Genomic DNA, 24986 nt, shown 5'->3' with positions numbered 1-24986 from the left:
TGAAACAGTCTCAGCAAGAGGAACATTTTCAGAACATCGCTTGGTGTTCTCAACAGAGAGCCCATCAATAGCTTCATTATTTTGTTAGCAAAGTTGCATTACTCAATTAATCTTCACAGGCAGGTGTTATTTCAGAGAGAAATTAAGTGTATTGCAGCTCACAAGCAAAATCTCTCCTTTGATAAGGGATTTCAGTTACTCATAAAATCTCAGATGCAGAAGATTTAAGCATTTCAAGCAGCAGGAGACAAAGGCCTGTGATTTAAGAAATGTGCCTTTTAAAACTTGATCTTAGGCTTTTCCTAGAAATGTAACGATTTCTGGGATTAGGGAAATCTCTGTCATTCTCACCCTTAATTTTTGATGACCCTTTGAAGCCTAACAATCTTAGTGATATGGATAGGTAACAGTTGCACCAGGGTAGGGGCTATATTAGCTTCACTAGTTACTATTAATTGCAGTTATTAGACATTAGGGTCATATGACCATTCAGGCTGGAAGGAACCTGAGAAAGGGTTTAATCCAACCTCATGACTACAGCAAGGTCAGCCATGAGGTCAGGTCAGGTTGCTTCGGACTTTAGCCAGCCAGGTCCTAAAAACATGCAACAGAGACTGCATAACTTCCCTGGGTAGGTAACCTAATTCACTGCTTAACTGCCCTCACAACAAAAAAGATTATCCAGCCTGAACCTCTCCTATTTCACTGTATGCCTTTTGCTCTCCCAGCATCAGTAGTAGGGAGCATGTGAAAAACCTACCTTCACCTTCACAATAACCCCCTTGCAGATAGCACAGGACTGCTGTCTGGGTCAGCTAAAGCCTCTTCTCCAGGCTATTCTGAACCTGCTTCTCTCAATCTCTCCTTGTGGGTGAGTTCCCAAGTCCCTCACCACCTAGCCGGCCCTCCACTCTACTCATTACCGTTGAACTAGGTTGTCCAAATCTGAACGGTATTCCAGATGTAGTCTCACAAATACTGAGGAGGACAACTGCTTTCCTTAAACCACAGTCTGTGTTTCTGTTAACATAACCCATTATGCTCAAGGTGATTCTTGCTGCTGATGCATTTATCTTGCTGTCTATCAAGATATCCATGTTCAGAAGAACTGCTCCCCTGGCAATCAATCCTCAGTCTGTATCTTTGCATGATATTATTCCATGAAAAGAGCAAGACTACACATTTTTCCTTCTTGAATTTCATGAGCCTCAACAGCCAGCCTAAGTCTTTATATCTGACACATCCATTGTACCAATTGGTCCCACTGTCCTGGTGATGGGGGTGCTGTCTGTCACTACCTACAGGTCGCTCATGAAGACATTAAATGGAACAGCCTCTTGTATGCTGTGATGCTCTACTTGCTACCAACCTCTAGATGGAGAGTGACCCATTAAACCCTATTCTCTGAGACCAATTACACTCCTTCCCCTTTTTTTCTTCTTTTAATCCACCTAGTTTTCCATCCAGTGCTCAGTGTCCTAGACAGCAGACTCCTTTTGGGCAATGAGTATTGAAACAAATATTAAACTCATAAAGCTAAGCAAAATCCTTAAGCTGCCTGGATACTAGAAAATTTGTGTTGCACAGAATACAACTTCAGAATTTGTTATCTACTCCTGAAAATGTGAACCTTTTTTTTTTTTTTTTTTTAAATTAATTAATGTCAGTTATTAGTAAATGTTTGCTACTCTATATCACAGATACATGCATTTAATTAAATAATGGTGTAGATGAAGAAGAAAAGGCTTATATTAGGCTCGATGAATGGTAACATACTAAAGATAAACTGTGAAATCCAATAAAATGTGATACATTCTGAAACTGTTAACAATTTGTAATCATTTTAACCTTTAACTTCAGTATGTGGAAGAAAAAATGCAACATAAGGACATAGTCTCACACAATCGTTTCCAAAGAATTTGGCTTCTCATGACCTATAAGCCTCTCATCTCTGCTCCCACACAAACCCTATTCTGAGGATAGTATATGTTCTATATCTTTTAAATATATTTTCAGCAAAAATGGGCACATTCCTTGGACAGCTGGAGAAAAACTAAATTGCTAAGTGAGGAAACTGTCCACCGAGTATTCCAAATGAAAACAAATATTCAAAAAGTATTATATTTTAAAATAGTTACAAAGTTGTATCTGTTTTAGAAAGAAAAGTACATATATGTGCTTGAAGTAGAGAAGACTTACTGTATCATGTTGCCTGTTATCTTTCCCTGATATGATCAAGAAGTAGTTCCATGCCAACAGCAACAACAAAGCCAGTGGTATCATGTAGAGCTCAAAGTTCCAGACCACAAAAAGGAAAAGCTAGAAGACAGAGCAGCAACAAAGGTGATTCAGCTCAGCATTACATTAAGCTCTTGAGCATGGTTAAAACCAAGACCAATGAATTAAAATGATTCTAAAGTAATGATTCTAAATCACATCTATTTAGGCAGGTAAATTGTTTAACCACTTTGCTGATTAGCCACTTACCTGTGTATAATAACTGCTAATTACGCTACAGCTTTGTAGTTTCATTTTTGCAAAGAAATGTTGCTACAGTGTAGCCTGAGGGAAGGTAATCTATTATTATTATTTTTTTCTCATTAAAAATGCTCATGTGGACAAAATAAAGCAAAATGGCATAAAAATAAGATCACAATGTAATATAGAGAAGGTTGGTTATTTCTACAGTTATTTTGCAGTTCAGAAGACAGAACTTGATAATTCTGTAGTAATGTCACACAAATGGGAATAAACAAATCTGAAAAATTCCTTTGTAAAGAAAAATCATGCCAAAAAATCACAGTAATAGGGAAAAAATGCTCAAGTAGTTTAATCAAAACAGTGTAAAATAGTGACAATCTCAGTAGCACAGAAAATGAGACTGAAGGGCATGCTGAGAAACCACCCACGTCCACTCGTACAACAGCGTTTATTTGCTGAATCTGAAATGTTTCCTCAAAACATCCTGAATGCTGTTCATCATGGTGTGGCCAAGTGACATCTCCCAGATATGTGCGCCATGATAAGGAGGGTTGCTCCTGGTGCCATATGTCTGAGCATGAAGATTATGCTTCAGCAGGACCCATCTCCACTGCACAATTTCCAGCACTGAAGCTCCATTGCTGGGCTGTGACATGCTCCTTAGGGTGAGCTTTAGTCCCAGGTCTATCAGACGTGTCAAGCAATATGGAGATGACTTTGTGGAGCCTGAAAGCCCTAAATATTTTTGGATGCTGTAGCTATTTCTTTCTGGTTCTAGAATGAAATTATTGGCTTGCAAGAAAGAATTAAGAATATCTGAATTAGACAGGATGAATCTAAAAACAATTCTACATCTCATTTCCCAAATGAACAATCCTCCTTTTAATTTTCGACAGCTGTAGCCGTAACCTGGTGTTGTTTTCTCAAAAAACAACCAAAATCACAAATTAAAGTAAAACAAATCATGGTGCTTACTGTAGCTGGATATACGCTTAAGTTTCAGAAATCTTGCTAAGTCATTGTCATACAACTAGTTAAGCTCTGGGATATTTGTATTTTTACTACCAACTTATTAAGGTGTTGTGTCACAGAATTGCAAACTGAAAGCCATGTGGTTCATTCTTCCAGATCACTCATGAAGATGTATATACATTAAAATAAGAAGAAAATAGGCATTTTAGTATGTATTCCTATTTAACAGCCTTCTGTTGGATTTCTGCTTTGAGTTAAAACAAAATCTTCTTACCAAATTATTCCACATAAGAATAAAATTAAAATCTGTGTTTTAAGTAATTTCTTGTGCCTGGATCAGCTAACCTACCTTACTTCCCAACCTTCTATCACTGAATGCTGTACATTCAGAATCCTGTGAGACTGCAAAACAAATACAATAAATACTAGAAGGACTGAAAAAGCTCTGTGTGTGACATATGTAAGAGGATACTGGCACTTCTAACAGTTAATATTTCATTTGAAAGAAAACCATCTTTTTTAGGTTGTTTAGTTTAAAAGGAAATCTGTTAGGAATGGTAATGAATAAGAAGCAAACAACAGCTCACAGATTTTGAGAGTTCTTCCACTAGCTCACTAACTACCCTTTTGAGAGCAAGATCTGCAAGATCTCAATGCTGTAAATCTGATATAGCCAGTTTGAACCAGAATTCACATCTCAAAAGCAAAGCAAAAAATCCTTGTACCCATTAACCCCAGAAATGCCCTGAGTCAATGGATACATGCTGAAGGGAGCTTTGGAAGTCAGCAAACAGTATCCAACTGCCATCAAAGAGGGCCCCAGAGATTAAGAGATGAGGAATGGCAATGCATAGAGTTCTCCTTATGTTTCCATCCTACTTTGGTTAAAAAGCTGGGGGAAAAAACAACAACAAAACCAAAAGAAAATCAAGTAATACCCCAGGCTCCAGAGAAATAAAATCAGCAACCTAGATGGTCTCAGGAGATGCTGACCGGACTGGAGACTGTAGAACATGGTCACCATATAGCTTGCACTTCAGAAAATCATGAGTTCTCATTCAAGTACCCCTCATATGAGATTTCTACATGTGAAGTGATCCTTAAGGCCATTAATTCCTTCAAAAACTGTGATCTGTAGGCTAGTAAGACATTATACTAAGATACTACACTGTTATGACTTCTATGGACATACCTTTCCATAACATGACTATTATTCCTGCTGTACCCAGATGATTTTGTTCACCTACCAGCCTCATTTCCACTCAGTGTGGATGAATTTTGATCAGTTTCTCCTTTTAGGCACCTGTCTCAGTTAGGCACAAAGAAGTCAGGGACTCTATATTTGCAACACAAAAGAGATATATACTGCATGAGTCTAGCACAGTGATGGCACTGCAAGTGAAATAGCCTCACTACCTTCCCCAGAACAAAACTGGATTCACAGATATACACAAGGGAAAAAATAGGAAGACTACCAGCGGTAAATAAAACTTTTCAGTGAACATGAACAATCCCAAAATCTAGTGCAGGACAGAAGGAAAATCTTAGTGCTCAGCCATAGCAAATGAAGGACCTAATAGTTATGGGGAAAGGGAAGAAGCAGGACGTATGAAACTATTTGCTTAACTTCGTTTCATCCATGAAGGCAAGGAAAATCTACATATCCATCCAATAAAGATGTACTGGCAAGAAAAATAAAATAAAATAAAACATAATAAAAATAAAATCCAGGAAAACTAAGAAGAGATATGAAAGGGCTGGTCTGGGATTTGTCTGTGCCTCTAAAACATCCACTGGAACATGGATTCTGTCTGTTTCACTCACTTCCAAAGAAATAATGGCTCTAACTTTGCTTAAAAAAGAATCCTTATCGCTACTGAAACAACCCAACTATTTTAAGGGAGGAGTAGGTGTCTCAAAGGTTACGGTTTAATATAGCTGCCATCTCCTACATAGAAGACTGTAAGGGAAGACTTTTTTCTTCTCCTCCATGAGATCAAGATTTCCATAGTCGCAGGCATGAACTGGCCATTTACAACATCACATCAGTTGATAATCTAAGCGAGAGACACATGCATTAAATGATCATTCAGGGAGACACATGACACGATCCCTGGTGTACAACACTTCAAAAAATAATTTAAGTTGGAATATTGAATAACCTATTCTTTTGCAAACTACGGTATATTTTAAAAAGAAATCTCATCCAAAGTGATTAACACTTCCTACTGTTCAGAAAAAAAGCCTGCCCTTTCAGACTAGCAGCTGTGGATCATTAGCTTTCCAGTGATGAGATGTGTTTGATGAGTATTTTTCTTTCTAATTAAGAGATGAGATCGTCTATTTGACTCTCTCTTCAGAAAGAAGTGAAGAGAAAAATTTCTGCCTATGTGGAAAGGCCATATTCTACAGAACAATCATTTCAGATTTCTTTTTATCTACCTCCACCCAATTTCATTTCATTTTTCACAGAACCCTGTTTGCACCCGCAGACTTCCCGGCATTAACCCTTCTGTTTCCTAGCTCTTTCTATTCTTCCTTTTAACTACCAGCAGAAAAGAGCATTAAAAAAGGAGCATCCCAGACAAGAGAAATACACACACCTTCAGGTGCAGCAGGGAGTAGCTCACAGCTGAAGAAGGGCTCCAAGCACAGCTGTTTAGAACTTTCTGACAAAAATTAGGAAACTCTCTCTTCACAGAATAGCCTGGCTTCAGTAAAAATCACCAAACAGAGCATAAGATGCTTCCAGTTGACAAGCTGGAAGCTTTCCAGAACCTGCAGCCTTACATCAACCTTGATATCTGGATTACCTTGTGGCAAAGAAGAAAAAGGAGCTCAACAGCATGCCAGCCTTTAAGCTTTGAGGGGTTATCGCTGCTGTGACTGGAAACTGGAAGCCTAAGGAGATGCATCACCTGGTGAGTCCCAGGCTGACACTGGAACCTTTGAAATCTACATTCACAGCACCCAGAGCCACATGCTGTAAGGTGTTTAGTAGCATGGTGAGATACCACAGTTGTCACTGCCATGTCACACAGTGCATGGCACTCAGACCACAGCCCCCTCTTCTAGTAAGAGCTTTCTTCATCTTTTAAAGAGGATTCTTACAGCTTCATTTATATATTATCTATACCCATACGCTGCTTTACTCAACTCCTGATTATTCTCAAAATTCAAAAGTTGGCTGTATGGAGGTTTGGCACAATCACAAACAGAGTCTGCGCCTGCAACTCCAGTGTGCTCTAATCACAAGATCATCCATTTACCCTTTCAGCTTAAAAGGACAATTGTATTTCCCGAGGCTTTGTCCCTTGGATGTATTCTCAGAAGACTGGGAAGAGTGAAAGATAACCCACATATCTGCATGGTACAGACTTTCTATTAAGTACTGCAGGTTTTAAGGCTCCAGTAAAATCCTGCATGATATTTACACTACAAAAAAAAAAAAAAAAAAAAAAAAAACAAAAACCAAAAAAACCAAAAAAACCAAAAAAACCAAAAAAAACCCCAACCACTTAACAATAACTTTCATTGTAACTTTGAGAGTCAGCAGCATCTTCTGGTAAAAAAAACTAGTCTGTCATCTCTGACAATGATGGCTTCTCACCTTGTTTGACACTGCCATTTAAATAAATTTAGCTATTTCACATCCTTAACATAATAGTATTAATGCAAATGTATACAGAAGTTCAATTAGACCATGGTACCTTTGTGACTTCTGAACATATCATAAAGTATTTTCCAGCAGTTTTTTTTGTTGTTGGTTTTTTTTTTGTTGTTGTTTGTTTGTTTTTTGTTTTTTTTTTAATCACTTTAAATTTCATTTCCAACTGCTTGGGTGCTGATAGAGGTGGGCTTTGAAAGGTTTGAGACTAAAACACACATTACTCAATTTCTTTCAAAAGGCAAAAGTCTACTTGACAATGGAAAAAATATGAGACACATTAAAAAAAAAAAAAAAAGGAAAAAAGGAAAAACATACCTATAACTTATGACTACATTATTTTGACAAGTATACCTTAGATTAGCAGTGGTCCTCCTTTTCAAATGACAGAGGCCTTGGAAGTCTGAGAAATTGTGAATTGAACTTTTGATGGGACAAACCAAGAGTAAAATCAGGATGCAAAATTTTAGGAAATCCAAATTCCATCTTTCCAGGGAGTCAGTGAGAAACAACCCCTTGCAATCTGTTCCCTGAGACAAAGGAGCAGAGTAGAGAGAGAGATCTTTAAGGAAGCCTTCCTTAGTGCACAAGAGCATAACAGTGCTGAAAATGGTTTGGAGGTACTGATGGATGTGAGCCACCCCAGAAAGTCATTTGCGTACTGGGCTGCACAACAAAAGGAGTGGCCAGTAGGTCAAAGAGGGATCCTGCTCCTGTGCAGGTGAGGTCTCACTTGTAGTACTGCATCCAGATGTGGAGTTTTCAGTACAGGAGAGATATGGATCTGTTGGGGCACATCCAGAGGAGGGACACAAAAATGACCCAAGGGATGGAATGCTTCGTCTACAAGGACAGGCTGAGAGAGCTGGGGCTGCTCAGCCTGGAGAAGAGAAAGCTGCAGGAAGATCTGATAGTGGTCTTTCAGTACCTAAAGGAGGGCTGTATTAAAGAAGGGGACAGACTTTTCAGCAGGATCTGCTATGATAGGACAAGAGGGAATGGTTTAAAACTAAAACAATAGAGATTTAGGATAGATACAATAAAAAAGTTTTTTGCCATAATGATAGTGAAGCACTGGCACAGGTTGCCAAGAAAGTTGAAGATCATAGAATCATAGAACGGCTTGGGTTGAAAAGGACCATAACAATCATCTAGTTTCAACCCCCCCACCATATGCAGGGCTGCCAACCACTAGACTAGGTTGCCTAGAGCCACATCCAGCCTGGCCTTGAATGGGGCATCCACAACCTCTCTGGGCAACCTGTTCCAGTGCATCACCACCCTCAGTGTGAAAAACTTAATCTCTAACCTAAACCTCCCCTGTCTTAGTTTAAAACCATTCCCCTTGTCCTATCACTATCCATCCTCATAAACAGCTGTTCCCTCTCCTGTTTAAATGTTCCCTTCAAGTACTGGAAGGCTGCAGTGAGGTCTCCCCAGAGCCTTCTCTTCTCCAATCTAAACAAGCCCAGTTTCCTCAACCTTTCCTCATAGAAGAGGCACTGCAGCCCTCTGATCATCTTAGTGGCCCTCCTCTGGACCCATTCCAGGAGGTCCAAGTCCTTCTTGTCCTGGGGGCCCCAGGCCTGGACGCAGTACTGCAGATGGGACCTCACAAGAGCTGAGTAGAGAGGGACAATCACCTCCCTCTCCCTGCTGGCCACCCCTTTTTTAATACAGCCTTCTGGGCTGCAAGCACACACTGCTGGCTCATATCCAGCTTCCCATCCACCATGAGAAGATACTCAGGGTCAGGCTGGACAGGACTCTGAGCAACTGGACTGAGCAATTTGTGTCCCTGTTCACTGCAGGGAAGTTGGACTAGGTAATCTTTACCAGTACCTTTCAACTCAAATGATTCTAATAACTTCCTTTAACAAGGAGAAAAACTTGCATGATTTCCTGCATCTCCCTTTTCTCTGGTAGAACTACACACTATGATTTAGATTCTAGTCACATCAGGTCCATTTAATTCAGGTTAATTCATCTTAAAAAAATACAAAACAGAGATAATTACAAGATAAAAATTAATACTGGATTAAGAGTTATTTTAACATCAGTCTTCATGAGATTTTTGGTACAACAAAAGATCTGGAACAGTTCTTGTTAGAACATTCTAGTCCCATTTTCTAGAAGAACATTTAGCAATAGAATTTCCATTTCTTACTTGGTAGGATAATTGTCATATTTTTTTTCCATGATAACATATACCAAAAATCTATGCATCTAGTACACCTCCATTCTTTTATCAAAGTGTGGTGTAATGCTAGTTATTAAAGAAGAAAGTCTAAAGATTAGAAATGACTCACTTGACATTCCTCAAACCACCCAGGATGTTTTGAAACACTTCCACAGCTGGATTGACTTATTAAATCTGAGGAACCTGCATGATGATGCTCTCATCCAATGGCATTGCAGTGTGAGTTACCTGAGTTTTTATAAGCTTGTCAGAACCAATAAAACCTTCTTGTTAGGAGTTTAAAATTTTTCATTTAATTTTTTTTCCTTACAAGTTGTAACTGACATTTCATATCATTTTCCAAGAGCCATAGATGAAAGTGCTAAGACTTTGCTCTGAGAATGCTGACAATTCCAAGAAAGTGAAGCCCAGAGCATGAATACAGCACTATTTTAAACAGCACATGAATTAGTAATGTAAAATTCATGTCACTGTTAACAGTTTCACATAGTAAAAGTTTGTGGAAATAAAAAAAGAGTGGGGAGAAAAAAAGAAAAAAGGAATCTGTAAATATTTACAAAATGTGGAATCTCGTTGTTCATTTCTTCTTTACTTACCAGTCTATCCAAAGTTACTACTCAGCTTAAAAGTAGTAAAGGGAAATGTGTTTCATTAAGACCATTATGATAAAAAAGTGCCTACTGCTGTTGTTACAGCTGTTTAACACAGATTTGTTTTCTCTGACTTTTAAGATGCAGACAAACTCAGAGAAGCTGATACTATTTTCTCTATGAGCAATAATACCTGATATCAAGTAACAATCTCCCTACTATGATACACTAGATCAAAGGAATGTCTGGGAATGGCTATTAGGTTCATTGAGCTCTGGTCCCATTCTAATACCACGTTTTCTGAACAATACCTAATTGTCCTCTGAATGACCCAAGTCTTTGCTTTAGCAACATAACCACAAAAGCAGTTCCACATACTAATTATTTTCTAACTTGAAAAGTGCTTTTAATACCTGTTCTCAGGCTGATTTTACTTTCAAATTGAACTCTTACAGTGACCCATACTTCCCATCACAGTTCAGCTGAGAGTGGTGATAACTAGTTGTAAGGCTTAAGACACTTTAAGTGTCTGATTTTAATATGTGCTCTTAGAAAGCACACATTTAGTCCTCTTCCCATTGTTTCCTAACTTAAAAAATCTTTAAAAGTTGCTTAAGTTATAAACATGAAAATGCCTTTTCTGTAGCAAGTGACTTACTATGAAAGACATTTCTGTAAAGTACACTTCATATAATATTAGACTTCTTTTTTTAGCGTGCAAGTTTATACTACAAGTTATGTTACTTTTACACAAAAATTTGAAACCAAGGTTTCTGCTCTATTAGAATCACACTGCTAGGAGGGTAGGATGGTTGAAAGTGTAAATGCAAAATCCAAAGTGCTGACTTGATGAGAAATGTAAAATCACAATATGGATCATACTCAGTAATGACAACTACTTGTAACGTAATTGCAGGTGAAAAAAATCATTCAAAATTTTAAGAGAAACATTATGAAATTGAAATAGAACATAAATATTCATAATTTCCCAAGTGTTGAGAAAGACAGACTTACGGATTATTATTATTATTTATTTATTTTCCAAAGAAAAATAGGTCATGCAGTTTAAACTTACCAACTGAATAAGAGCTACTTAGACTTCACAAATGACTAAAATGTGCTCATCCCTACTGGTACTGGATAAAAACTAAACAACCTCTCCCCACCAGGTATTCAACAATCACCACCAAAATAAATTAGGAAGTCCACCTTTTGACTATTGGAAGACTTACAGGTTGCTAACAGTCTGTCAGAAATGAAAGGGACAGCAGTATAATTTAAGTTGCATGAATAGAGTCTGATGTCACCCAGTTAAAAAGCATAGTCTGACTTCCTGTAATAAAAGGCATAAAAAAACTCGTTTCTATTTTGATAACCATACTCATGTTGGGAATTAACAAAAATACTGGATTCCATAAAGAAGCAGAAACACTTCCACAAAGGGTTCAGGAGTCTCACTTCACAAGAAAATCTTCCATACTGCCCCTACTATAAGGAAGATACTTTGGCTTAAACATTTAGTCACAGCTAAACCCTGTAACTAGTTTCCACATTTATTTAGAAGTAAATGCACTGACACACTGGTTTCTCTGACATCCTACAGATGTCAGCTGGTGACACACAGACTGCTCCTGCTGAATCTGTCCCTTCACTCAGAAGGTAAAGTCACGAAGAATCAAACACTGATTCATTTTTCCTGTTCTTAAAATGGATGGAAATGTGAAGTTATCATGGAACAGGAAGAAAGAAGACAGGGTCAATGCTTTTCAAAATTATAAAACCATCCACTCATTAGAGCTGTAATACATACAGACAAATACTCATTTCTCTACTCAACTCCTTAAAATCCTTTTTACATATTATGGTCTATTCTGGAAGGAGATATTTGCCACCAACTATGACTTGATGGATAAATAAAGGATAAATAAAAATAAAGGGCAAAAAAAATAAAATAAAATAAAAAATGCAATGAAGAGTATGGAGGGCAAGACATAGGAGTGTCTGTGGTCCCTGGGTGTGCCCAGAGCAGAGGAGCTGAGGGGAGCCCTCATGGCGGCTGCAGCTCCTCACAGGGAGCGGAGGGCAGCGCTGAGCTCTGCTCTGTGTGACAGCAACAGGGCCCGAGGGAACGGCATGGAGCTGTGCCAGGGGAGGGGCAGCTGGGAGTCAGGGAAAGGGGCTGCACCACAGGGCAGCGGGCATGGAACGGGATGCACAGGGCTGTGGGCACGGCCCCAGTGCTGGAGTTCAGGGAGTGTTTGGACAGCGCTCTCAGATACAGGATTTCGATTCTGGGTGGTGCTGTGTGGAGCTGGAGGTTGAACTTGGTGACCCTCATGGGTTCCTGAGTGATTCTATTCCACCTAATCACTATTTCCCTAAACCATATTCCATAGACTCACTATGATAGAGACATATTACATAGACTCACTATGTCTTTCACTGTCCAGCCTTCTTTATGTAAAGTATGGCTTAAAATACAACACATTTACAGTGTAAGAAAATGTCCTTCTACCTATAAACTGACTTCACTGTAAATATAGTTTAATGAATAATAACAGATTCCAGTTACCTTTCCACTTTCTACAACTTCATTTCTCAGTCTGTCTTGTAATTTTCTAATTTTCTCCTTCACTGGTTGCTAGACTTCCCTTCAGCTTCAGTTCTGAAAAATCTTACAGTTATGTTTAGCATCTCTAGCAATGTGTATCTGTTTCTATTTGCAGCTCTAATATTTATCCAATGCTGATAACACCGACTTCTCATTTCTTTAGTGTTTCATTCTTTCCCCATAGACTTCACGTAGTATCACCTCCTTTCCCAAATGATCAGCATGAACTTATTTAGATGCTAGAGATACCTGGAAATGATTCTAGGTGCGTATTTTACATCAGTATTTACCAAGTCCCTAAACTTTCCTGTGCAGAATAAGATTGTAGATTTCAGAAATGAGAAGTCAGCAGAGGATGCTTGTTTAGACAGGAGAGCCAGTGAGCTCCATGTGTTTCAACAACCTGGATTCTGTAGGAAAAGGATTGTCCCTGGGCTAAGGCCACTGGGAGAAGTGAGCATTTTTAGTTTTCTGATAGAATATCTATATTCCACATTCTGCAAAGCTTTCTTTAAGCAAAATGCAAAATAAACCTCAGTTCATTTTTAGCTGGCACTGTTCTTTAGAAGACTACAGTAGATCTGTATTTACCTGTGTGACGTGGTGTAGGCAGCCTGCTTTGGCAGGGGGGTTGGACTCGATGATCTCTAGAGGTCCCTTTCCAACCCCTACAATTCTGTGATTCTGTGATCTCATGAAAGGTAAAGTATGATCATGCCCTTATAGATATAAGTGAAAAAAATACACAGTAATTAAAAAAAAAAAAAAAAAAAAAAAAAAAAAAAGCTGCTATTAGCATAAACAGCATGAGCACAAAATACTTCAGTGAGCTAAATGACACAGTATTTAGAATACAATTTGTGGTATCTTGTATATTTGCATATTGAGACTCCTAACAAAGAGAACGCAAAGGAGTAGAAATATTGCTGTAACAATTCCAATTTGATAGAAACAGTCGTAACTAAAACTATTTGAAGTAAGACTACTAACATAACAGTCATTATCTGGCTGACTTCATTTCCTCATGACATTGCTTAATATCTCAGACTGGTACCAGGTTAATGCAACATTTCCTGCAAGAGCAGCCATCAACTGAACTCCTGGGAGATGTATAAGAAATGAAGTCAGATGCTTGGTTAAGAAAAATGGTGGTCATACACAGTGATGGTTTGTGTGCTCTCACTCTTGTGAAAAGTTCACTCTCAATACCCACTGAGCTGTCCACTTCATTGGGGCCAAGGATAAAGCTTTACATTTTACTCTGTTATGGAGAAAGCAACAGAGGAGCATGTCTCTTTGAAACCAGAGATGCTACCTGAAGCAAAAGAAGTCAAGAGTAAACTTGCAAAACAAGTTTATAGTTTTTATAGTTATTTTATCCAGCAAAAAAATGCTGCAGTCCAAACTGTCTCTCTTTTTATAATGACCTCTCTCCATACTGTAGGAGCTTGCAGGAATTGTGGTTCCGCACTGCAAAAAGATGACATTTCATTGAATTTTCCTCACTTTTCAGCTGATCGTTGTTTTAGGAACATTACCTTCATTTATTCAGACACCTGCTACTTACATATGTTTATCCATACTTTAACATAGAAATGTTATACAGATCAAAATAATAATAATAATATAAAAGATACTGAGCCATTATTACCATCAATAATGCTTACTCACCAGTGAAAAATACTAGATTTTACAGATCCTCGTTTCAATGTATATCCTTAAAAGGTGAAGAGGGGAATGGAGAGTATTTTATTGCTATCTGCAGAACACTATGCCATCACTCTTGATAGTCATTGCTATACTTGCAATTATTTTTCCTTTGCAGAATACTACAGCAAAAAGTGTGCTGGTGTCAAAACAGAGAGATATATATTTCTTTATATCAGCGTGCTACAGATACCCAAAATGACAAGATCAAAACCTGAAATTAGAGATTTCATAAATATAAGTGAGCACAAGACTTGCAATTATGCATATGAGGGCTGCTCTGAAAGTAACGACTTCTATTTTATGATGTTGGCCCACAGTGTCAGAGGCAGATGGTGGTGACAACAGCTATGGTAGTAGATGTTGAACCTTCCCACTAGTATTCTCTTGCATTTTGCTCCCATGCAACAGATGAAAGATGGACTGCATAGGCATGGTCTGCATTTTCATAGTTCCCATAACAGGTGTTAAACATTGGGTCAATTCTGCTAGTGCAGATTTTTACAAGTGTGGCATGTGGGCTCTTGTTCATTGCTGTAATAAAAGCACATCTAATGGTGGTGACCATAAGAAAAAAAAGGGGTTTTAGTTAAGAATTTGCTCTATTAAACAGTGTTCTTCTGCTCTTTTTATTGTTTGTAGTTTCCATGGAAATAAATAGGAGGCATTATTTCAGAGTGACCTGCATACATGTTTTCTACATCTCATTCAAAACTCTAATAATTAAGTTGCCTAACACTTCCCATTCTAAAGGATTTTTTTCTAACTTTAAACAAAGCTATAATGCATTTGTTAATTAAAATGCACCTTTGAAATGTAACAAGAAATTTTCTCTAGGGTAAAGTGACTGCATTTTGGCTTTCAAACATGAATTCACTAATGTTTAGTTGAATTAAGCAAGCTTTTTCAACTTCCCTAAACACTTGTGCATTGGTAGGAGGCCAACGTAACAATGACCTTGAAAACCTGAGAGTGAGGTTTGATCTTGAGTCTCTTAGATGAAGCACGCTGTAATTACTGGCTATTTACATATTTTCATTTTCATTCAAGACAGCAGGCTTGAGATTTGAGCAAGCTGCCTTTCTTCAGCAATCATTCTTCTTTCCCCAGGTCCTGAGCATCCAGCTCCCACACAAGGTTTTGTTGACACAAGGGAGAGGATTTCTGGTAGGATTTTTAGAAATCTTGTAGAGTAGTGTGGAACTGACCTCTTGCACTGAAGAGGCTGATGGTTTATGAGCAGGCTTAGACTTTTCAGAATACAGAATGTGGTTTACTACTTGAGCTAATGCACTGCATAATAGCAGTGTTTGGTCACAGTCTTTGCAGTGACAGATGAAAGTGGGCTACGTGTTCTCACAGACATGCTCACAGTAGCTACTCGCAAGACTCAAGATTCAACTGCAGATTTTTCAGAAAGACTAATGCTGAAGGTACAGATTCTTCTACCCTTCTATTGCAGACTCTCATCAGATCAGCTCTGAAGTATACACTTCTCATCTCATCCCCTCATTTTCTGTGTTAACCTAACTCCTGCTGGAAGGAAGGAAACAAGACTCACATCCCACCTCATAAACTTGGTGTTCAGCAGAATCCTGAATTGTCTCCTGTCCAATCCTTTCCATTCATTCCCTGCTTCCTTCCAGAAAACATTATGGAGTCAAATCAGGATTCCAATTTCTTTACCAAGCTACCAAAAGAAAACACATGGGACTGCACAGCTCTCAACTTCTGCAGGCAGCTGTCCTCAGCTCTCACTTAGGAGAACCTGGATGGAGTGTGGGAGATGCTAGCAGAAAAAATCACCATATGGGTGAGGATGGTAACCTCAACATGACTGCAAATATTTTAAGACTATCATCAATAGAGCATTTTTGTACTTCAGAAGAACTACATTACTACTTTGGCCCAATATAAAACTTTAACTCTAGAATTCTAGGAGTGACAAAGTCAAACACAGCCAAGGAGATTATAGATAGATCTCAATTGCAGACAGCAGAACTGAAATAACCTACAACAAATATGAGGCAGAATGAAGGAATTTGAGTGTATAACCAGAACAGGATCTTAGTTATTGGAAAAAGTCTCTATGGAGATCTAAGATAATCACAAAAGCTGTACTCCTCATTAACAGTTTCACAGTTGCAGCGTTCATACACATTAGAACAAACTGTCTAGAGTCCCTTCTTACAGTTCCTATTCCTATCTTAAAAAAAATGCAGCTGCTTCTTGGGGCTCTGAAAGCTCTTAGTGGAATTTAACTAGTAAAGACATATTTCTTTGATATACCAGCAAACGGAAAACACAATAGCTGGAAGTTACCTGTCATGGAACCAAAATAATATATTACAATTAGAAACAAAAATGAATGAGCTCCAAACAAAAAGATGAGTAAATATTATGGGCATGAATAATTTCATATATATGCCCACACAGATAAAACTACACATACACATAGCACATTAATCTTTTCACCACACACATTTTAATTCCTTTTTATGTATTTTACAGGGGTCCTTTTGGGCTATACTCAGCATTTAGGAATCGCTTTGTTGGCATAATGTTTCATTGCTTGGTACCTAATTTGATCATTCACGTCTTTTCTTAGTTAAAATATAAGACAAAACAGAAAAGCTGTTTCTACTGCTCTGTATTTGTTCCGCTCAGGTGAACCTTCTCTTATTGAAAAGGAAACAACCTTCAAACTGTAGTACTTGAAGAGCCAGGATGCTCTTGGGTATCTGTTCAAATGGTGTAAAGCAAAATCAGAAGTAGTAATTTGTCTGGTGTTTTCTGAAAGCAGAGACAACATTCCAAGCATTAATTTGCCTTTTTTTTTTTTGAATGCGTGGCAGATCAAATGGCAGAACAGAGGGTACATCCACCCTTCTGATGAGAAATCATGTCCTTGTGTTGCACATGGTTATGTATGGTGCATAGCAATGACAAATCAATGACATAACTTTTGAAAATAAGTGAACAATTACTCACAAGTTACTACAAAATATTTTTTGCATTTCCCATTATTTTGGCAGAGGCTGTCCTTTATACTGTGTGCCTATCATCCATCACACCTTTACTCACATTGCAGTTTATGTTGCAACTTTCTAGGACTCAGGAGAACTGTCCCACTTGCACAGCCAGATGCATTTTACATGTGTTTTTTCTCCATTACCTCACTTTCACACAGACACGTTATGTTCACAAATAAATGAACACAGGAAAGCACTGGCAGGTACTTAAAGGCCTGCATCCCATGTCAGTTGGAAACAGTGAGAAATTAGAAAATCTATGTTTTCCACTTGAAAAAAATCTTACAACTATGCAAGGTGTGCTTCTATGCCTTCTAATTATACAGGCAAGGCTATTTTACTTTCTTAAAGTTTATTCCTTTTGCTTTACTACAGCATCATTCCACCAAACCCCCTTATGATTACAAAATGCATGAGCTTGTTTTAAAAAGTAATGGGGTTTTGTTTGATTTTGCACCCACAGCTAAGTAGATGCTAGTTTTTGAAATTTCTATGAAGACATCAATAAAAAGACAATATAGGTGTGGGAAGGTAGAGATAAAATTTCAAATGTAGTGGAAACAATCACCATTTCACCACCTTCTCTGAACATTAAGAGGTTTTTTTTATCATGCTAAGGACAACACATTTCTTTGAAAATCTGAATGAATATTCTTTAACTACTGCAGAGTGCTTAAGTGTAATGGCCCAAAAACTACACAAACTTCTTAAAAAGCTATTTAATCACTTTTAAATTTTTAAAATTTTATTAAAAATAAAATAGAATTCTTGAAATCTTGTGAAAGTACTATAGAATGTTCTATGCCTGCCTACACTACTTTTCTACCTGAACCTTCCCACCAGTGCTTCTTCACTGGGTTAATGAGTAGCACATCTTTCAGGGAACAAACTGGCACAATGTACTGACCTCTACAGATCACAGCACAAGCCAAAAAAGCATCAAAGAGGATGGTAGGCTACATTGCTAGACACAATCCTGCTACAGCACTAACATTTGACTAGGAAATCCTTAACTTGCAGCACCGGCAAGAAGGAATTTTCACAAGATGAGTGACACGAGTGACTGCCATGTCCTCCAAGGCCTCCCAGAATGTGAATAACTTTGTTTATTTCTGTTTTATAGTGGCACAGTTTCGGCTGGTCTGTGATTCAAGCCATGCAATGATGCGACAGCATGCTGTGAGTAAGTTACTCACCTTCCCACCACTCAAGATAAAGCTATACCTCAGCAAGTCTCTACTGCCTAGAGCACTGTTTCTCAAGCTTCTGAAATGATAGGCCAAGTTTTTACAACTTCTTCCAGACTAACACACGTCCTTATCATCAAACGTTTGAATATATACTATTTAATAGAGATATCTAACCAGGAAGCATTTGCTGTAGGAAGCAGCAACAAATTACAGTTTGCGAATGAGTAACAGATTGTTATATAGCATGATGAAAGATAAAGACACAGAATAAATGCAATCTGAAACAAAGGAGGACAGCATAATGAGGGAAAAAAAGGAAGTAACAGAAGTAAGTATAAACATACAAAATCAATAGACATTTTGGAAAGCTACATGTACTCCTTATGTTTTAACACTAATCAACCCATGCAGTAACAAAAACAAAAGCAGTGTCAAAACCCCACCTGATAGTTATATCATTCCTTTCATTCCTGTCACTTTATTTCATGCTACTTAGTACTGCTATATGGTGCTCGTTAATTGTGAAATAATATTAAAATTGATGGGGCGTGGCATGTTTTGTTGAAAGAATCTCAATTACAAGGTACTTTAATTTTCTTTATTTCAGAGCAGGTAGCGTCTAGGGGGCAAACAAGATTCTACATTTTGCAACTACGTCTACACATAGGTTTAGCTATATCTCTCCATATGAATAACAACTTTGTTCCTAAGTATAAAAAGAAAGACAAATGGTTGAATTACTTCTACAGAGTATTTTTATACTTGAATATATTAGTATTAGTTTTATAGAGTTTTTCTCTAACTGTGATGGCAATTTTTTTTTGCATACTTTTGTAGGTGGGTGTTTTTTCTTGTTTTTCTTCTCTTATGCACACCATCACCACAAAACTGTCATTTTCAACTGAAGAAAAAAAAAAACAGAACAAGTTTTCTAATAATACACTTATGTAAAAAGTAACATGACAATACGGACAGCTTTTTCAGCCCCCAAACCAAGACAAAGAAAGACAACAGGAAAAGAAGAGAAAATGTGTAGAAACCCAACATACACGTAGACAAGGAATTTCAGAGAGAAAAAATATGTCTAATAAAAATGTGAATGCACATAACTAAAAAAAAAAAAATACTTCCTGTATGAATTCTCCATCTTAAAATCTCTTTAAAATCTTTCTCCATGTTTCTGGAATCTTTATTTCAAAATTCTTTTGAAGAGTGACTCTTTTGCTACCATAATTTAAACATATAAAGTAACAGAAATGAATGTTGGTTTCACGGAGACAAAGGAGCAGATATGTGTCCTGCCTTCAATATGGGACATGGGATGTAGTCCTTTCCACCTGTAATTTCTTTCAGAAAAATGCCTCCACAAAGATGGAAGCACAGACACAAGAAGAGGAGAGGGTCTGTGGGTGCCCTTGCCAGCCAACCCGGCCTTCATTTCACTATCTACCTATGAATTTTATTGTCTAAGTACCTACACTTTGGTTACGGCCCTTAAAGTGCAGAAGAAATAATACATAACTTTATAGATACTTTCAGCTCTCCCAAAAACTGTAGCACCAGTGAGAATTCATTTCAGCCATGAAGATTGTGACATATCTGGAGAAAGCTCTATTTGCAATTGTTGGAATATCATTTGCTCTGACTGCGCCTGCTTCAAATATCAGAAAACAAAGCTTATTTTTTATGCTCTTGCTTCTCACTACCATATGAACGCACAAAACCCCCAAATGCTGTAGAATTATTTTCAGTGTCAATTTCTTGTTTATCACATTTTCCACCCTATCTATTTTTCAGTATCTGATAAGTCTCCCTGGGATCTAGCTACATCTCTGATAAAGAGGTGTTTGACAACCGCATTCTTGACACAAGCTTCCTTACACACATTTTATCTGTATGTAAATACACAAAAAGGGTATAAAACATATTTACAAGCATAGGTGTTGCTGATATCCTATTCAAACACATAAACGAAGCAAATGCATGTATGCACTCATATACATACAGTAATACAATGGTATATCCATGGGGAAATGCGAAAGTTATTGTTAAAATGTCTGTCATCCATGTAAGAGAAACAGAAATGAGCTGGGCATTAAATTTGCATACAGCCCCAAGCACCAAGGTTCCTGCATGTGTAGTGTTCTCCTCTTCTTGATGATGGGCATATCTGGCAGGAAGAGTCTGTCAGGATTAGCTCAGGAAAAAACACCCCCAAGGAGATAATTTGAAGACATACTGAGCATTTGCCTCAGTACATGAAAATAAACATGAAATCCACAGCAAAGTATGCACACAAACAGTTACCGCAAACACTACGCCTCACACCAGGGGATAATCTATTTCAGCTAATTAACACACAGCCACACACAACACTGTGCGAAGTGGTTGCCACTTAGGATTGATTTAGGTCTTGCATTGCTTAAGCAGATTGAGAAAGAAAAGGTCTATTTAAACTTTCAGACAAGGGAGGGAGGGGGAAAAAACGTAAAATTAAAGTAGCTGTGAAATAAACAAGCCCAGATTTATTTGATGGCTTAGTTTTTCAGTGAGAAACAACACCCTGTAAAGACATTACTACACTGGTTATACTAAATATCCAAAAGGCAGAGCACCTTTCTTCATTTTGAATTTGCTTTTCATGAAGTAAATGCTAGTACTCTTTGCTCCAAGTTGCAATCAAAATAATACTGGCTGTTGAAGTAAAATTATTCCATCTTAAAATCAATGTTGAAAATGGTTAAATATTATGTTAGATGTGTTTTAAAGAAATTATCTAGTCGATATGTAAAAACAACCTGAAATTATCTAAGATAAGGAAGTGAAACATTTCTTTCTCCTCTCCATCTTTTTCCTGAAATCATTTCTCTTTTCCACACAATTTTCTTGTCCAGAGAGAAAGTTTGAAGCCATTTCATACAGTTACATTCTTAAAGCATTCATGAAAGAAGTAACACAATACCATATTGAATTACGATATAAATTCATATCTCCATACAAGTTCCCAGCTTCACTTGTTATTAAGCACCTTTACTACAATTAAATAGCAGCTTAAATCATGCCAAAGGTCTCAAGCACTGCACTGACCTGATATCTTTAGTTATTTAATGGACAGTTCACAGATACTACTCAGAAAACAAAATGAGCTGAAGACTGCTACAGATACTACCTATCAAATGATTAAAGTAAGAATATAAGCCAAGGAAACACAGGGGCCAAAGTAAACCAAGGTTGTGCCTAGAGTGCTTTCATGGCACATTCCGTTTGGTTTGACTTCTGCACATCACATTGCTCAGGCCAGCTGCTCTCTACTGAGATACAAGTAAGTGTCAGAGCAGAACATGCATTTGTGCTAAGGACAAAGGGGAAGAAGACCACTGCGTAGAAATGTGAATCAAATCTTAATACTGACAGTGCTCATTAGTTAAAAAGTGTATCTTCCAGATCTGCAGCTCCCAAACTTAACATGAATTGCCTGTATCCAACACGTTAAATTTCAAGGTTCAACAAAATAAGCCTCAAAATCTACAACTGAAACTATAAATCTACAACTGAAACTATAAATACTGGAAAACACTAGATAAATTAAAAGATCACAATTAGAATTACCAAGCTATTGTTAGTGAAACTGTCTCTAACTACCAGACACACAAGTATATGGGTGCACAGCCTTAGACGTGCAGCTTCCAGGTTCTGGAAAAGAAGGTGGTTTCCAGTTGGTCATGGACAACTAGCATCCTGCAAAAACCCATCAGAGACAAGGATGTGTTTGGGTACTGCCTAAGCAATACACGTTGCCCACCCACTGTATAAAATGGTTACCGCAGTTAGCATTCAGGTGACCATTGTTTCATATTTACTGCATCTCTGAAGAGTAAAAGCAGCCAGGGGTAGACACTAGCCATTCTGTTTTAGTACCGCATATTAAGTCCATCTTAAGAATCTGAGCCAAACAGAATTGCCCAAGATGATGTAGAAATTAAACCATGACCTCCTGTGCTCACATTTGGGACAAGCACTGGGTAGTTTCCTTTCACTTTCAACTCTTCATTTATGTAGTTCCTCACAACACTTGACATTTCCTAAGAAAAAATGTTCCTTTACGATATATGGACTGAGAAAAGTATATGGACAGTGGAATGAATGATGACTCACCATTTGGTCAGTTAGAGACAGCAACTGAAGAGAAAGGTTGAAGCTTGCTATGGGTAACCAGGATGACACTGGAGTTCTCATCCCAATGGAATGTAAAACTAAACAGAACTTATTACTGGAAGGTTCACTTGATCTTCCCAGAACAAGAGAGAAAACAGTAGGATTTACATTTCATCTCTAGTTTTCAAGCAGAAGGATGAGTTGTAACATTAAACTGTTCTGGAATGGTTTTTTGTTTTTCTGTTTTTTTTTTTTTTTTTGTAGAAGCAGGAATAAACTGAAAGGGTACAGCCATTTCAGAAAACCAGAACCAGAACAGCAATTCTACACCACTTTAAAATAGTGTTATGTGGAAACCACAGAGTTAAAATCACAAACTGTCTGTAATTCTCTATAGGTCTCCTGAATTTTTACACCAGTATGCTACAACTTCAGGCAGCAGCCTTCCAACACACCCAAACAAACAACCCTTTTCTTGCCAGAAATTAGACACAAAAATGAAAGAAATACACATAACAGTAGTAACGAAGCCATAGCACCTGCAGTGTCAAAAATCTAGAAAGCAGTGTATTTTAGATCCCATCAACAGCAATTCAAGCTGAATGAATGTGTCGCTGCTATAAAACATCCTCATTTCCCTCCTAGAAAAAGGAATTTGTCAGCACTCTCCTCCAGCAAACCAGTCTCTGCAACAAAATATCTTAAACTTGAACTAAAAACGATCTATGCAAGTGGAATCATAATAAAGTAAAAGCCTGGATGTAAAACCAGTCTAATGAGAACAGAATCTGGCCAAACATTTTTCGTTCAATGCAATTAAATAATACACATTATCCCTTAAAACAACACTTCAATAATGTTTGTCCGTGTCAGATTTCAGAAGGAAAAACACATTAAAAGAAGAACTACAATACTCAGTGTATGCTTTGTGAAAGCTTGTGATTGCATTCCAAGTTCTCCCTTTGAAAATCTGATCTTGTGTCTTGACAGTGACAAATCACTGGTCCTTTGCTCAGTGGACCTTCCTGATAATAGAAAATATTCTTCCCCAAGAGAAGGAATATTTCAGGTAAACATATTCACATGGACTGGGTCTGCCCTTTACTGAAAAAAAAAAAGTTTATTTTAATGACTTGCTTGTCATAATAAGACAGAGCATCTTCATTTTCACTACTGGGAAAGCTTCAAACAACTTCAAACATCAAAAACACCCACCTTTCTTAAGATACTGTTAATAATATCTGTGATACAAAAATTCTACATCGCTGTAATACCTCATGCAAAATGCTAGCAAAGTGGTATTCATATTCGGAATAATTCTCAAACAACAGTTAGTGGACTTCAAAAGAGCAAGAACAGAAATAAAATAATGGAAAAAAAAAACCAAAACAAATGTACTACAGTGGTTTTAGCATAAGTTTATTACAAAATACTGTTTTATTTTCTCACTTGAGATTCTCTTTTAAGAGGAATCAACAATAGTGGCAAGTAGCTGTATTTCTCTGCAACCTTTCTGCCACAGACCTCAGAAGATTTTTACCTACTTGTATCTAACCATGAAAACTTAAACAAGATAACTTACAGCATATCCTCCAGACAAGCAGTTAAATGGTTTCCTGTCATGTGTAGTGTGGTCTTGTATCTGCTACACTCTGAGAAAAGAAATACGGAGAATATAGTACAGAGAAACAGTGCCAGCGTGCCTGTAGACTTTCTCTTGCTACACAAATTGATACTTATGCATGACCTGCATATGAAATATGTGACATGAAAAAAATCCCCAAACACTGGCGAATGATGCAATGGGAGATTAGAAAAAGCAGGATGTTTTTTAAAAATGTGTTGATGGAGAAGTTTCATTCCCTCAAGCTATTGCTTTTTCCACCTCCTCCCAGGGACTCACTCCTGCCTGGAAGTACCCAGCAGTGATGAGCTCCTCCTCCTCCTGGGGTTTCCTGCTTCACTGAGGGGCGCTCATATTGGAAAATTACTCCCCTGTCTCACCAGTTAAATATGTTTGCTGCAACCACCCTCCTAACCTGGTTACTGCACGACAAATTGACTCAGGGCCTTAAAAAGAAAGACAAAAAAGAAAAGCAAGCATTCTTTTGTTTAACCATGCTGCACAATCCCAGGTAAAACAGCCAATTAAAAATACTCTCATGGCGTTTTTTTTTTTTTAATGCTTGGATTCTTGCAATAATTTGAAAGATGAGGAGGTTCATATTTTGGGGAAAAAAGCAGACAAGAATGGCTCGGTGTGTGTGCACAATCTCAGTCTGTGCCTCTTCATGACAAAAGCATCTCCTGTTCTGGAGAGGAAAGGAGAGGCTGTGCTTACAGTCCTTATGTGTCCTTTTTGGTGACACAGTGAGAGGTTG

The 24986-nt window shown here is 37.7% G+C and overlaps 1 protein-coding gene across 19 annotated transcripts in view; it reads right to left on the bottom strand.

Annotated features, from left to right (window-relative positions):
* Positions 1–24986, bottom strand: part of MCTP1 (multiple C2 and transmembrane domain containing 1) — a 242401-nt gene that overhangs the window by 48583 nt on the left and 168832 nt on the right. For 14 of the 19 annotated variants that reach the window (XM_085528959.1, XM_085528962.1, XM_085528961.1 and 11 more), the window contains one exon: positions 2200–2319. The exons of the other annotated variants lie outside the window; for them this stretch is intronic. In XM_085528959.1, coding sequence (XP_085385085.1) covers positions 2200–2319 — 120 coding nt within the window. The remainder of the gene's footprint in view (positions 1–2199; positions 2320–24986) is intronic. 19 annotated transcript variants of the gene reach the window in all.

This window comes from Coturnix japonica, chromosome Z (genome assembly GCF_054131305.1).
Source record: "Coturnix japonica strain WE chromosome Z, WE-NBRP24, whole genome shotgun sequence".
Classification (NCBI taxonomy): Eukaryota; Metazoa; Chordata; class Aves; order Galliformes; family Phasianidae; genus Coturnix; species Coturnix japonica.
Note: the sequence above shows the minus strand (reverse complement) of the source record. Positions and strands in the feature narration are given on the sequence as shown.